This window comes from Melozone crissalis, unplaced genomic scaffold (genome assembly GCF_028551555.1).
Source record: "Melozone crissalis strain CALT ecotype California unplaced genomic scaffold, PUWL_Pcris_2 ptg000004l_1, whole genome shotgun sequence".
In the NCBI taxonomy this organism is placed as follows: Eukaryota; Metazoa; Chordata; class Aves; order Passeriformes; family Passerellidae; genus Melozone; species Melozone crissalis.
Genome location: NW_026535782.1, coordinates 45,093,373 through 45,109,476, shown reverse-complemented (window position 1 = coordinate 45,109,476; position 16,104 = coordinate 45,093,373). Strand labels below are relative to the sequence as shown.

At 43.7% G+C, this 16,104-nt stretch overlaps 2 protein-coding genes across 2 annotated transcripts in view; one reads left to right on the top strand and one right to left on the bottom strand.

Moving 5' to 3' along the window:
- Window positions 1–667: 667 nt before the first annotated feature.
- Window positions 668–4,899, bottom strand: MTERF2 (mitochondrial transcription termination factor 2). Its single transcript, XM_054274357.1, has one exon. The coding sequence runs from the start codon at window positions 4,473–4,475 to the stop codon at window positions 3,207–3,209; it is 1,269 nt and encodes a 422-aa protein (XP_054130332.1). The 5' UTR covers window positions 4,476–4,899; the 3' UTR covers window positions 668–3,206.
- A 7,372-nt stretch (window positions 4,900–12,271) lies between these two features.
- The window catches only part of CRY1 (cryptochrome circadian regulator 1), a 39,764-nt gene continuing 35,931 nt past the window's right edge, over window positions 12,272–16,104 (top strand). The window contains exon 1 of the mRNA XM_054273453.1: window positions 12,272–12,500. Coding sequence (XP_054129428.1) covers window positions 12,343–12,500 — 158 coding nt within the window. The 5' untranslated portion in view covers window positions 12,272–12,342. The remainder of the gene's footprint in view (window positions 12,501–16,104) is intronic.

Sequence of the window (16,104 nt, the reverse complement as noted above, 5' to 3'; positions counted from 1 at the left end):
AATGATTTTTTATAGTCAAAAGCAAATTGTATAGAATATAGTATTGTCTAGAAGTACCAGTTAGCTCTAGAAATGAGCTAATCTGGATATCAGAGGCAATTTTGCTGCAGCATATAATTTAGTATGGTCTGCTCCCCTGCAATTTTCAGTGTAGCAACATCCCCCAAGTGCTGCCACTAAACTCTTTAGGAGTCACCTGTTTGGAGCACAGTGATAATTTGTGACACTCAACCAAACTCTTCCTAATAGTTTTTCTGTAAATGGGAATGTTGAACTGGTCCAACCCATTTTTTTTATTAAATTCTTTAATTGTAAACTATGAAACTTGCAGCAAAACAAGCATGGTCAGAGATAAGCAATGTTAGGTATGTAAGGAGTTGCCAACACTCCATTTTATTTTGTTTTTAACATATCCTGTAGCTATTATTTTGAGTCTTGTAAACCGAAACTTTTACATGGCATATGGGTTTAGTTTTCAAAGAGCTTTGTCCTGTATCCTGTGTGTTTTCCATTCACTTATGAAACTTGCTTCATCTTAAAAACTTGTTCCCATTCTGTCCTGGCACCTGTGAAACATTAAATTGTTGCTGTTTCAGACATTTGAAAGCTTCCTTAGTTTTGTGGTGAAAGGCATAAATCTTCCCATAGAACCATGCTCCAGAGTGTCTTGTATTTGTGTCTACTTAGCACTAACCAGTTCTTAACAAAATCTTTAGCTTCAGTGTGTAAGCTAGGCACAGACACAGCACAAAATCCTTTGCACTACTTTTCTTTTCCCCTGGTCAATGATGCTTGGGAATATCCAGTTTTAAGATCGTAGTGAGCTGAATGGAATATGGAACTGAAATCTTCTGGGGGAGTGAGGCTTTTCTTTTGTCTTGGGATTGTTTCTGTGGTAGCTGTATTTCACTTTGCTTCTCCCAGTCCCTGTTCCAAAAGGGGAAATGTTTATGAAGGCAGCTTGTACGCCTGACTGCTCTCCCTAGGTAGTGAAAGGGTTACTCATTGGCTGGTGCACAGTCACTGTGAGTAACAAAAGATGAGGATTTCAGCAATACAGTGTTTTTGTGACTGGGAATTTTCCTGAGGTTTTATTGTAAATGAATCCTGTGAAGAAGAGAGAAACAGGTCCCAGGATAGAGTTAGGAATGAAGGATTGACTGAATTTTCATCTGGTAGAAGAGGAGCATTTCTGTGAATGCTTTTATTTTCAAAGGGAAAAAGAAGTTGGAACATTCAGAACACAAAATGAGTTTGTGGTAACTCTGGCTGTTACTGGGTTAAGGAAATACATCCTTTTCCTGTTCTGTTGCCACAGCAAATAATTTAAGTGATGGGAATAAGCTGTTTCAAGAACTTTGTGAAAAACAGGTACCTGTAGAAATGCTAGAACTAAATATTCAGGGAAAACACTGTTGTATGTCTTGGTTTCCTTTTCCTCTTAAGCTACCAGTTGGGTCTCTGGCTCAGTTAGAGGTTGTGTTAGAAGAGCTTTGGAGAGCTGAAATGCCCCTTTGTGTCTGAGGGGAAGGAGGCTTTTAAATTCAGATAAAATTGTGGTCTGCTTAATGGCTGAGCAGGGAAAGACAGTCTGAAAGTGACAAAGGCAAGTTCCTGTGAATTTTTAATATAGCTGTCTTCCCTCTTAAAAAACGATAATGAGTTTTGAAAGAGTCAGCATAGACACCGCCTGGTACCACAGCCTGACTTTTTTCGTGCTGTGATACGTCCCCTTTTGAATTGCAGCCAGTGTGGCACACGCTCTTGCAGGAGTGCCACTGACCCCCAGAAACGCCTGTCACGCCTGCATGTGCCTGCAGAGTGCTCACTGTAACACCTTCAGCTGCTGGGACCTTTGCACTGCTCCTACCAGGTGTTCCCAGCCCCTCCCCAGGGCACAGCAGATAACGTGGCAGACTATAAAAACTCATCAACTTGCAGCCCACCCTCTGGACCAGTAATTCAATACCAGCTTTCTTCAGCAATTACAAACCACATTTTAAGAGATGGAGGCCTGGACTTGCTGCCAAGATGTGTGTTAAAAATGACCTTGAAGAATGCCTGGAATGAGGGTGGTGTGTAGCTGGCTTTTATTCTGCTGTCAAGAGGGAATGTGTGTGGAATAGCTACTTAGGAAAGTCTGCGAAATAAAATCACTGATCCTAATCCTATTGAGGTGATTGTCAGTGGTGCTACTGTTTTATATTATCATTCACAGCCCATAAATGAGAAGAAATCAAATCCCCTGAGAACTTAAACGCTGTCTGATAGTTACTATTTTGAAAGCCAGCACTTGTCGCCAATTATCATATGGTGTTATCTTAGAAGCAGTGTCACCCATATATTTAGAAACTGTTGCAGCTGTTTGCAGATCTGGTAGTCATGTTTAATCACCAGTGGTTTACAGACTAGAGTTTTGTTGCACCTAATAGAAAAGCATAACTTTCTCTTTTCTCCTACCATCATTTGAGACTTGAGTATCTCCTTAATCTGTCTTGTTGCCAAACCTTGCTAGAAGAGATTAAGAACTATACAATAGCAATAAATGTATTTCTTTCTCTCCCACACCATTTGAAAAAATAAGTAAATTTTGAAGTCTCAGAAATATAAATGTTATCATCTTGTAGTTTCTTTGCATTATGGTTTGTACACAAAGATACTAGGGTCTCAGTTAATAAAAAAATATTATGTCCAGCCCCTGTTCTCAGGACAGGGCTTTGCTGTCCAAGAAATCGAGTCTGTTGCAGGTCAGGATCCAGGAGCTAGAGCTACTTCAGCAATAAGGAAAAGAACTCCAAGGGCGTTTCCTGAAGACAGCAAACCAGCCGACTGATGAACACCGCTGGAAAAATCATCTTCCTTTTGTCTTCCTCAGATAAAAATTGTGCTAATCACTACCACAGGCTGGACTGTGCAGTGACAGAGCTGAAAATCTAAGGTAGTTAATGCCCTGTCAGGTAAGAAAATGTCACATCTGAGGTACTCTTAGAAAAAGGCAACCTTTATCATAACTGCAACTTCTGTGATGATATTTTAAAGTATTACAATACTGTGATTGTATAATGAAGTTGTATCTAAGACCCCCTCCTGAACAAAGTACAGTGTAAGACTACAGTCTTGATTAAGATTGCTTTTGCTCCATCTCTTCTCAAATAATCAACTTGCTTTTAATTTGCTTTTGCATAACTTGAAGTACAGCGTTCACATTAATCTTCAATGTGTAGAGGAGCAACAGGATTAAAAATTGGTCTCTCCTTCTTTGATTGTATCTTACCATAAGTGACTTCAAAATCTTTTTTAGTACCATTCAAGCTTTCTAGATTTCCACTCTTTATATCATATCCTAACGCAGAGAGCTTTTTAATTCGATACTGAACAATTTGTGTTGTCAATTCCAGCACCATTGGTGTCTCTCTTATCTGTGCTATAGAAATTCCTTCCTTCAGTAGTCCTTCAAGTCTTTCTTCCAAAACTGTGACAGGATAGTAGAGAAGGGCTGGGCATTTCAGCACTAGTTGTTTTAGTTCTTGATCACTGCACTTGAAGATGTTTTTGGAGAAAAGCATACTCTTCTGCATAGTGGTAGAATTAAGTTGAAAAATGAAGCCTTTAAGTTTGGACAGCAGCTGTAGAACTTCCTGGTTAGTGAAATAATTCTTTTGGAGAAATTCCAAGTTCTCCTGGATTGCAGTGGAAGTATTTAATAAAATAAATGGATTTTGGCTCAATAGCTTTAGAATCCAGATCTTCATATTTGCTTCAGAGCCCCCTAAATTTAAATAATTTCTTTGTAATGTCTCTATCACGTTTTTGTTTTTCTCAACAGGGTTGTAGAAAATATTGGGTGCACTTGTCAAGAACCTGGTGATTATATTATTCTTAAGTCCCAGCTCTTGAAAAAACAGTATGTTTGCCTTCTGGTTCTGCTGATACTTAGTAGTAAAAAAGGACTCTGGAAATTGCTCTATTAATTTAATCAGCTGTTTTTCATTCTGGCATACTAACTGCCATAAAGCTCTTTGAGCGTTTATCTCTGCTGGGGTGTGGAGAATTGCCTCGGGGCAGCGTTCTATAATGCTGGCTACAGTGGTCCCATCTGCTCCCATTTCCTGTAAGATACCAGCAATTTCTTTAACATAGGCCACGTCCTGGAGAAGGACCCATTCCTTCAGTCTGCGTATCTTCGTGATGTCAACTGACAAACTGTAGAGATTCTCGAGGGTTTTTTTATTTTCCTCTCTTGACTTGGTATCAGTTGTGTAATTGGAATGTGTTAGGAAGCTTCTGTTTGCTACATCAGGCCATGCTGATGAAAACTTTAGTCCCGCGTTAGAGCTCGGAGATCTTGTCAACAGAAGAGTGAATGTTTCTTTTGCACCGTGAGCAACTCCTCTCAGCATCATGGAAGTCAGTCCTGTGGAGACACAACAACTGTAAGAAAACACATTAAGGAACGAGTTAATGGTCAGAATCATTGATGTTTAGACATAACTGGTGTAAGAAATTGCTCTCCAGAGTGTTTTTTGTTATTAGTGCAAAATCCAGCTTTCACACGAAAGCAAGGGGAAAGACCATTTTTGAAAGGGTAATGTTCTGATGGATATGTCACAGAAAGGTTAACGTTCTGATGGATACAACAGATCCAATGTAGGGCAGTGCTCTGCCCATATCAATGATTGCAGTCATACAAGCTCCAAACTGTGGGCCATTTCTTGCAGCTAACATTGTGACTGCATTACAGATCACTCACACTGTATGAGGAAAATTATTCATGCAATTTCATTTGACAGCAATCCCACTAAATGGACAAAAATGGCAACTTAAATCTCTTAGTTCTTATGAATGTATTTGCTTTAACTTCTCAAGCATTATTTGGAGTGTGAGTTGTTCTTTCATGTGTCAGAGACCTACCACGCAGGGCTGCTTCAGCAGCAGTTTGCAGTATAATTTCATTTTGAAATCATTCTTTATATAATTAAGGGAGGAAAAAAAATCATAGGAACTTTTATGTAAGTGTTTTTCTGCAGCTGAATGTGTTAATTGCATTTGAATAACCACCCTGGTATTTTAGAGGAGGAGGCAAGTACTCAGTAACATTTCCAGGCCTTCACCTACCTCTTCTGACACCTACTTTGCTACAGCTGCTGCTTGCACCAATGCCTTACTTCTGTCTCCAGGTCTCTTCTGCAGGCAGAGTCCTTGTGGAATAGGTGTGTGGCTGTGCTGGAGTCCACAGAGCCAACCCCACACCTCACCTTTGCTCAAACTGGCTGCCCAGCTATCACCAATACCACATGCACTGTCACCTGCTCTGCAGGGGCAAAGGAGCCACAGCAGTCTAACAAAGATATCATTACGTGTATCTTTAACTTCCTGGGGGGTGTTTTCATAACAACCCTTTAGAAGTACCGACTGTGGAAGGGAGAACTGCTGATCTCTGCAATACTCCTGCAAAGAGCTGCTGCTGGTAATATGCTTAAAACTGCTCAAACTGAAAATGAGAACTTTTGGACAGCTGCTTTCACCTCTTCCTAAGTATAGCATGCTTCAAAAAGTACCAACCTGAGCACTGTTAAATTACTTTTGGTTGGGCTTTTTTGCTGGTGTTTTGGGAGGAGGAGGGGGTTTTTTGTGTGGGTATTGTTTGGGTTTTTTTTTTGTTTGTTTGTTTTTTTTTAGTTGGTTGGGTTGGTTGGTTTTGTTTTTTAATGAGAGAAAATACTGTTATGAACATGCAGTCCAATGTTCTACATAACAGACCAACATACCTATTGTACAGCTGTACAAAAGCCCTAGAATCTTCCTTACAGCCCACTTTTAAGAAAATAGGTGGTTTGTTTAGAGAACTTTAGTGGTAGATTCTCTTTCTAGCTGCCAGGTAAGGTTAAATATTTTCCAGAGGTAAATCCTTTGTCTCAAGAGAGTGTACCTTTGCTTTTACATTTTTTTTTCCCTGCTTCTGAGATGGACTATTGTTATGTTATTACATCCTAAACTAATAGAATATGATGTCATTTCTTATATGCACACTTATGTTATTAACAGAAGCTGTTTATTGATAACTTGTTCTTTAATGTTATTTCACACGTCTAAGGCAAAACCAATTGCCTAATGCACTGCTTGTGTCAGAACCCCAAGGCTGATGATTTTGTCTTCATACACCTTGTGACTTCAGAAATGCTGTCCCAAGCCCCACAACAGAACAAGTGATTTTTCCCAGTAACCTTAAAAGCATTGGAAGCACTGGAAGTGTAGGTAAGCCACAGATGTTTTGTGTGCTGACCTTTCCATGTCCTGAAAAAGTGACTGCAAACTAAACCTCTCCTCCACAGGAGTGACACAACTGCCAGTGTCTGAGCACTCTGCGTAGTTTTACTGAGTTTAGTGGGTCCAGTCAGAATAAGCAAATCTCTGAAGGATCATGGTTTTCTTCATTAATGCTTCAGCTTAGCTAGAAGCAGCCAGCAAAGTGAAGTGTTGTTAAAAGAGTTTGTTGTTAAAATAATATTTCCAAAGTACAAATTGGAAAAATAAACATGACTTACTTTTATTTAAATGCATAATCGTGCTGTTAAACAAAATTGCCTTGTGAGTAATGCAATCCCTTTAAATACTGTAATTTTTAGTATTACAGAACTTCAAAAATATTCTGAGATAGTAAATTGTGCTCTTCTAAAATCTGACATGGGAATGGTTGTTACATAAAAGAAACTTTACATTTTCTAAAAATACCTGGGATCATAGTCAGTTTTTTCCTGTTCTGATGATCCTTCCTGTAGCAAGGATCATCAGAAACACAGAATAGTGTAAAAGAAAGGAAAAGTTTATTTACCAAAACTCATTTGACAGAGATATTTAGAAGCCCTTGTAAAAAAGCCCTATGCAAAATACAACATGTGAAATAACATGAATGAATTTGAATGTCATGGTGTTCTATAGAAACCAAGATCTGAGTTATGACTTAATGGATTTCCAAGTCCATAGATGACAGTATTCACATTTCAGGTATGTAACTGCTTTCAGGAATTCAGAGTACTCTCAAAGCTCTTGTTGGATCTAATACATGTTCTAATGTGCAAGACCCCACTGTAACTTTTCACTTAACTAGACTGCTGTGGGGATTGTAAAGCAATTGAGAGATTAAGGAAAAAACCCAGGCAGCTCAGATAAGATGCTTGCTCTCACTGCCAGCAGCACCCTCTCACCACCAAGTGTTAGAGCAGCAATAAGGAAGTGACCGAATGTCATTTACCTGTGATCCTGCTTGCTAGCACACTTGCAGAGACCTGAATATACAGAGTAAAGGGGCGCTGGAAGTTTCATTATTTAATGAGACTTCTATGTAAATCATCTACAGGAAGTAGATACAATGATCAACTGGTTGATTTATCCCTCATGTTAATTTCTGAATGTGTGTTCTGAGACTCAAATATCACTTTTTGAAAATTAGCAAACCCAAACTTTTACTCCTGCTGGACTGTTCACAAAATCTTTCAGTAAAGAGGGCAACAGTATGACTGCTGACCACTACCATTCTCATAACAGGAAACTTAGTAGGCTATAAAGAATTAAATAAAACTACTGAATGCCTTGACTGAACTTTGAGTGAACCAAGAAGAGTATGTATCTACCTAGAAGAGAGCAGTGTAGACAAGGTTTGAATGGTTTGGGAAGGAATCTGTAATGGTGAGAGGCTGCAGTTTTGTAGATTAATGCACAGTAAATGTTCACACGTACAAGAAAATCAATCCCTGCTTTGCATTAGTGGCGGAAATTAGGTAAATTATTATAAAATACATGCTGGACCAACATAAAACTTTCTAGAAAAAAATATAGAGGACCCTAGAGTAATCCAGATTTGAACGGACCTCAAGAGCTCAAAGCAGGGTCTGCAAGATCCAGGCTGCTTTGTCCAGTCAGGTCTTTAAAACCTCCATGGATGGAGCCCAGCGGCCTCTGTGAGTTACCTGTTCCACTGCTCAACTTCCTCATGGGAACAAAGCTTTTTCTTATATTTAGGAAAGGAGACATTTACAAAGTGCTTAAGGACGCGCCGCACTATTTAAACCACTGGCCATGAAGTGGCGGTGCTTTCAGCAGAGACAAAGCCCGGACTGCCGGGGCCGTCCCTCTGCCCCCCTTTGACCCCGCTCGGGGGCGGAGAGGAAGGGGATGGACGTTCTCCTGCAGCCGGCACGGGAGCAGCGGTCGCAGGCCCAGCAGCGGCTGCAGGCCCATCCCCGCCCTGCAGCCGCTTCGCGCCGCTCCTGCCGCAGCCACTGGCGGCCGACGCGGGGTCCCCGTGCCCGGGGGTCCCTCCCGCGCCTCCTTCCCTCGAAACCGCGGGCTTCTCCCCCCGCACGCCGCCCGCCGCACCCTCAGCGCCGCGCCGGCGCTCGGAGCGGGACGAGCGGAACGCCGGCGGGCCCCTCCACCCCCCGTGCCCCGGGGCCGGGCCCGCCGGAGAGCGGCCCGAGCCCGCAGCCCCCGGCCGCGCTCACCGGCCTCGCCGCCGCCGCCGCCGCACGGGGAGCGCTGCACGCACCGGTGCCGGCAGGGGAGGGGCGCGGGCTGAGCCGCAGGGCAGAGGACATGGCCGGCCCGCAGCGGGACCCGGCCGAGCCTCCGCCGCTTGCCAAGGCAGGCTTGGCCGGCACTAAGAAAGTGAAAGGCCGTTGGAGCAAAACAGCTTGCAGAGAGAAGTAGTGGGGTGAATAGGAAAAAATATTTTAATAATTTCTAAGTCATATAATAGCAAAGGACGGAACATACTTGAGTGACTTTGCTCTGACGGGAAGCAGATGATCCTTTTGATTCGGTAACACCGGCATCATGATGGGAGGCTTGCCTTACACCAGTGTATTTTCTTCATATGACCGCTGTCTTGTTACATAATTAAAGTCACATCTAGTCATTGGTCTTATATTGTTTTGCTGGTGGCTTTTCAGAAGTTCATTGAGTTGTGATGGTGAGGACCATCTTCTTCTATCTTATTCTTTTAGTCATATCTATTTATCTTTTTCAGCTAGAGTAACAAATCAGCAGTCACATAAATGATTTCTAGACTAGAAATATTATACTAGAGGTGTTGGGATTTTTTAACTAACTCCAAGTCTATATAATCCCATCTTTCAGAGAGTGAAAATCACTACTGTTGTCTCTGCAAACCCTTTTATCAGCTACATGTTCAATAGTAGTCTCTATTGGGTCTGTGAAAAAGAGCTAATGAAGAAGAGAAATGCTATAGAAATAAACTTTGGTCTAGGAACAGGGTTCAGGCTTGGTCTTCTAAAGAACAGCTGTTCCTAGAACAGTTAACAAAGTCTGTGAATATAATGCACACAATGATGTTAAAAACGTGCATCTAAATTAGCTTCTAATTTGTAACAAAACGTACTGTACACTTGCTTCTTTATGTTTTCTTCACTTCATGCCTTAATGTTATCTTTTTTCCCTTCTATCTTCTCCCCACTCTCTTCATTTTTGTAATCACAGTCTGGGCTAAATTAGCAATATTGTTAAAAAAAGTTATTCACATGAGAACACAGTAGAGAGGTTTACTTGTGTGAGTTTCTTGATTAACTTTCATTCTATTTTCTATTTCAACTAAGTTGGAGTGCTCTTCCCTTGAGATCTGACATTTTAATTAATATAGTCTGCATCTATTATATATTAATATCTCCTAATACAATATTAATTATACATTAATATGTTCTTTCTTTCATTTCTGAGTCAAGAACAAACTGTCTCACATAGAAGGCAAGGCATGGCCAGATAGAGACCCAAAGAGTGTTTTGACATAATGATATGCTAATGATATACTGCAATTGTTATTTAGCCTGTAGCAACAAACAGCTTAGAGACTGATGGTTTTCATGACTGCAATTTGTTTGTGATACCATAAGGTCCAGTGAGGAAGGGCTGTTTCCACCTCAGTATTCCCCAAGCAAGCAGACTGGTTGATGCTGGAACTTTATTTAGAGCTCTTCAGTGTGGTAGCCTTGTGGGGAGATAGCAGGACACATGATGAGAATGAAAAAGCATTTAAATGTTTGAAATGAAAACTATGTTGTAAAGTGACTTTCCTTGAAAATAAGGAATCTACTTATTCACTGTGGTCAAAAATTATAGAATTCAAATGAGTTTGATGGACAGTGGTCATTAACTACTGAATTCCTTTTTTGTTTTTTTTAATTTCAAAATTAATTACCGAATATTTGGCATATAATGATAATAAAAAACTAAGTAAGAACGTAATTTGTATTAATTAAGAAAGCAATGTTTGACTTTACAATGACCACACTACTCCAGCTCTGAGTTGCAGCAAGGATCCCATATGTTCTTCTTGGATCAGAATGATGAGCTGTGGAATATGATTTTCTGCATACAATGAAGTGATATTGAGAAACTCACCATAATTTATGCTGTTGTTAAAGTCAGTGCTCAAAAGCTGTTCAGTCTCCACCCAGTACACCTTTTAAAAAGAAATTTTTTGTAAGACCAAGCAGAAAGGGATTCTAATTGTGGCTGGGCCCTTCGCATACCTTGATGGTCAATGACAGGTGGGGCCTCATCTGCCGGGCAAGCTGTGACAGGACAAGAGGACAGCCCCTCAAGCTGGACAAGGAGAGGTTCAGGTTGGACATCAGGAGGAATTTTTTCACCACCAGGGTTGTTAAATGTTGGAATGAGCTGCCTAGGGAGGTGATGGAGTCACCGTCCCTGGAGGTGTTCAAGAAACAACTGGACGTAGCACCCAGTGCCGTGGCCTAGCTGAGATGGTGGTGGTCACTCAAAAGTTGGCCTTAGAGGTCTTTTCCAGCCTCAATGATTCTGTGATTCTATTACTGTGTTTATTAGGTCATTCAAAGTGAGGAAAGACAAGCACAAAGGGAAACATGATGCACACATCTCTTCTTATTGACTTTTACCTTCTGTAGATCTAAGCAGAAAAAATATTTTAGGAGAAAGAAAAATGACAGTTTTTAAAGTACTGTCTGGAATTCTTGAAGTTTAAGAAAGAGCTGTACAGCTTATTTGGGTCCTCTGCCTTTTACTTGAGACGTTATTTCTAATGAGACCATTCTTGCTATGCACTTGTCCGTGAAGCTGTAGATTTGAGCTGCAATCCACAGGTGGAGGTTTATTTTCAGATCTGCATCTAGAGCTGTCCTGCTGCGGCTCCAAAGGGTTGTACCGAGTCCGGTCAGTGCGATGCCCCCGCCGGCTGCTGGCCGTGCGCACTGTAACCAAGGTGCAGGCCCAGGGAAACCCGCCGTGTTTGCTGCACACAGACCGCGGTTTCAACTCTAATTAAACAGGCGTGAGAAATTCACCACCTAGTAATGACTTTACTAACGGTGCTCCAAGAGGGACCATATTAACTCGTTCTGCTGCTTGAAAGCCTGTTTGGGTGCGGCGGCGCCGCACGGCCGAGTCATTCTCTCCTGTCCCGACGGCCCCGGGCAGCGACGAGCCCTCGTCCAGCGTCACAGACCCGTCAGGGCCGGAAGGGGCCTGCGGGGCCCCGCTGGCGCAGCGGGCGCTCCCTACGCACGCGGTTATATAAGCGTCCCGCCCGTTTCCCGCGGATAGGGCTGCGCGCGCCCGGACCGGGGGGCGGGGCGCGGGCGCGCGCGGGCCGCGATACATAACAGGCTCGGGGGCGCGCGCGCGCCTGCGCCTCCCGGCGGAAGCGGCGCCGCCAAGAGCCGCCTCGCGGCCCCGTGCTCATCCGGGTCCCGCCGCGGCGAGCCGAGCCGCGGAGGGGGGTGGCGAAGAGCCGGGCCCCGCCCCCCGCCGGCCCGCCCCGCCGCGGCCCGCCGGCCTCGCGCTGCCCCTGCGGGTGGGATTCCCGCCGGGGTCGCGGGTGCCCCGGCGCTTCCCTCTCGGCCGCGGGCACGCGAGCGCCAAGCCGGAACTCCCTTCCCCGCGCGCCGCCGGTAGCGAACACACCTCAGAAACGTGAGGGCCCGCGGTCACGTGGGAGAGGCGCCGGCCAATGGGCGGCGGGGGGCGGGGCGGAGTGGTCGGCGCAGCCCCGCGCAGTCACAGGGCGAGCGGCGAGGAGGTGGCAGCGGCACGGACGGCGTTTTCCGCGGGCAGGGCGCCGGCACCGCCTCGCAGTCACCGCCGGACCCAGCGCTCCCACCTTTCGTGGGAGCTCCGCGGGGTGATGCGTCCCCGCCGGGCGGCCGCTCCCGCCGTGTCCGCCGGGTCCTAGAGCCGTCCGCAGCGAGGCCTCGCGGGCCGCCCCGCCGCCCGTCCGTGCTTGCCCGGCGGCGCCGGGCCATGAACGGCCCCGCGGGCGGCGGCGGTTCCCGCTGAGCGTCCGCACCCGGCATGGGGGTGAACGCCGTACACTGGTTCCGCAAGGGGCTGCGGCTCCACGACAACCCGGCGCTGCGGGAATGCATCCAGGGCGCCGACACGGTGCGCTGCGTCTACATCCTGGACCCCTGGTTCGCCGGTTCCTCCAACGTGGGCATCAACAGGTGGCGGTGAGTGCGGGGCGCTGCGGGGGCCCTAATCCCCACGTTATGTATTCGGTCACGCCGCCTCCCCGCCATCCCCTCCCCTCCGCGCCCGATTGGGCCGCCGCCAGCGCCGGCTTGCCTCGGCTGCTCGCCCTCCCCGCGGGCCGGCGGTGTTACATATCCAGCCCAGCGCCGGCCCGGGCTGCGGCTCCCGCGGCGCACGTGGGAGGGACGGGGGAGAAGGAACCGGGAAGCCCGTGGCAGAGTGCGGACCGGCGGGCTGTGGCTTCCCGGTGAGGGGCCCGCTTATTCTCGCTCCCGAGGGCGGCGGTTCAGTGCCCGAGCGCTGGAGCGCAGAGCGGGGTTGCTGCCGGGCGGAAAACCCTGTGTGGAGCAGCCTGGAGGGCTTGCACCATCCCAGGAACTCTGGGCAGCCGGGGACCCCGGGGCGCCTCCGTCCTGGAGAAACTGAAGCTGCTCGCTTAGCTCAGAAGTACTTTTCCAGAGTAGCGTTCCTGCACAGAAGCGTGTCACAAAATACCCTGAGTTGGAAGTGGCCCACGAGGATCCTGGAGTCCAATCCCTGCATAGAACAACCCCAAGAAATCCACTGTGTGCCTGAGAGCGTTGTCTAAATTTTTCTTGAACTCTGGCTGGCTCGGTGTGCAGTGTCCCTTTCGGGAAAGTGCAGATTTGTTCCTGCACCGTCGAGCCAGTTGTATTTCTCCTACCCGATATAAAGATGAACTTAACTGTGCATTTGTGACTGACACTTGCATGCTAAATGTGTGCCATAAGGCAGTGGTTAATAGGACTTCTGTGCATGCTTGTCATGTGATATTAGTTAAAACATCACTAGGAATCTGAAAATTGTAACCCTTGTAAAATGGTTGATAATGCAATAAAGTTTATGTATCATCTGTCCCTCCAATGTCAGGAACTTGAAATGCTAGTGAACTTAGTCTGCCCAGACTACAGTGCTGAGAAGTTGCCTAATTATGGAACAAGCACAATTGTTGAATTGTTGAAACTTACCTTAACATTGCATCATAGAAGAATGACAGAGTTTAGAAACTTCAGGTTTTAATTGTGTTTACTTGAATGATTGTTCCTTTCAGATTTAATAATTTGTGTCCTAGTTTATACTTTACCAACCAGGTAACTTACCTTTGGAGGTTTTCAGTTTCTATTTTTTTTTCAGATTTTGAGAGGTTTTCCTTACAATATTCTTGTTTTCAAGAGATAGAAATACTAAAGATGCTTTTTGTAAACTGCAACTTGATGGTTATTTCATTTTCATGGACAAAAATAACTTATGAATAACTGTTAGATACTTTCCTTATCTGAGATTCATGATGTACATTTATTTTATAAGGAACTTTTAAATTTCTTTTGTTTTGGAGGGATACATTTTTTAATGACATTTTTACTTACTGAAGAAGCTCAGAGATCTTAATTTTGTGAGTGAAATATGAACAGCTACTTAAGTTTTAAAAGAATGTGGATAACTGGCACAAGTCTAAGTGTTAAGGAAGCCACATGTTTTAAGAATACTTCATAGGTCTCAAATGTGCCCTGCAATTGAAATGCTGAATAGTTTTTGGTTGTATTCTCTGAGCTAGCGAATGACAAATGTGAACTTTGATTCTAGCAGAAGGAAGTTCATGTCTTCAGTGCTATTGCCCTGGTTCTTCAATGACTGTGTAATATCATCATTAGCTAATAGAGTCCTTGAGTGCATATGTGTGTGATGTATTGCTGCTTGGTGTACTTAAACAGTGTTTTAGAAGGCAGCTAGTCCTTCCACTGCATTTTGCATTTGAAGAAAAATGCCTGGGTTTAGTTGCTGGTTAAAGGGAATGAGTTTGGGGTGGATTACAGCTCCCCTGTCCAAAGCAATCTTCTGGTACTCAAATACCCTCAAGGCACATGCTGCACATGGATTTGAGTATCAAATCTTGCTGCCTGCATAGCCTGGTTTTGTGAAATCATCAGGTTTTTTTCAAGTTTAAAAGTACAATAGCTTTATAAAATAACTGGCTGCTAAAGCTGTATGTTTATTAAGGTCCTTCTCAATAATTTTTATTTAAATGGGCAGTTACTAGTTTGGTATGAATCCACTTTAGGTTCCATTGGTTTTAATGAGATGTTTTTATTCAGTGCAGACACATACATTCCCAGTAGGTATACAAAGGTCTATGATGCAGTTTTTTAATTTGCCAGTCTCATTTGGCACTTATTAATGAAAAAACAGTTTTTGTTCATTTTCAGTTGATGACCATGATCAAAATTGTTTCTTACGTGCCTGTTGAGTAGGGTGTTGTAGTCAGAAACCTTTTATTTGAGACTTGGAGCAGAAGCCCTTCAGCATTAGGAAGGTGAGTCAAATTTAACCTCTTGGTGTGAATTTACGGTGGTCCTTTCTTAATTTGAGTTGATCGACACCAAGTGTTTATTGTCCTAGTGCCCTGGGCAAAACTCTTCTCTGTCAAACTATGACTCACACAATCTACACGAGGAAGAATGGTGAAAAAATACAAGAAACCAGGAGGTTTAGTTTCTTGTTAGAATATTGTCATTCTGCAGGCTCACCAGTTACAGTTTATATTAACAAATGTGTGTTAAATCTGGTAAATAGCAACCTTTAACACATAGGTGCTTTCTAATTAACTTTTCTGTTTAAACAGTCATGTAACAATCAGGGACTAATATTTTTGTGTAATTGCACTATTGAGCAAGTCTAATTACTAAGCAGTCACATGGTCTTACTGACCTCCTTTCTCCTGGCATTCAGCCTACCTGTTCTAAATTCGTGAATGCTACATAACAAATGCCAGGACCTCCCTCAGCTTGCTTCTTTTTTTTTTCTGGATCTGTTCTGTTTCTTCTTATTGTTCCTTTTTTTCAAGCTGTCAAATAAATCGAGATGTGCTTTCATTGAAACATGCTTTTTCTATGGGATGAGTTCACAGTGTTGTTCACAGATCAACACTTGAGAGAAAGAAGTTACTTGGTGCAGTAAAAGGTGATGTAGAAATGGTGGAGGGAGATGCCAAATGTTAAAACCACACTAAGGCTCTCTTAAAGTTTTGTCAGTTGCCCTTAAATGTTGGGCACCAGAATTAGCTTGCCTCTGATTGTGTCAACAAAGCAGGCAAAGAATGTATCTTGCATACTCCAACAAGTAACCATTACCTACTTCTGAAAAAATGTGTTCCCATGTGCGTACAGACTTTTCCATATTAAGGAGAATGGGATCTCATGGTTAACAACATCACCTGGGGGAGAGCTTCATTTAGCCTTGGTTTTAGTACAGAGTAACAATTGATCACAATGCCTGAAAAGAAATGCAAACATTGTTAGTTGCTGCATAAGGATTTACTCTAGGTAATAATTTACCTCTTCTGCTTTGTCTTTTTGGGTATGTATGTCTGTCTTTTAAATGCTGGTTAAAATTCTTCTTTTTTTTAGCCATTCCTGAAGAGAACAGATTTTACTTTTAAAATAACAGTAATTGAATTTGCTTTGTATATCTCTTAAATTTTGTGAGAGTATTGATGTTTTCAACATCTTTCAAAGTTAGCTGCCGCTATTATGGCAGATACTGGTATTGACCTCAGAGAGAGAA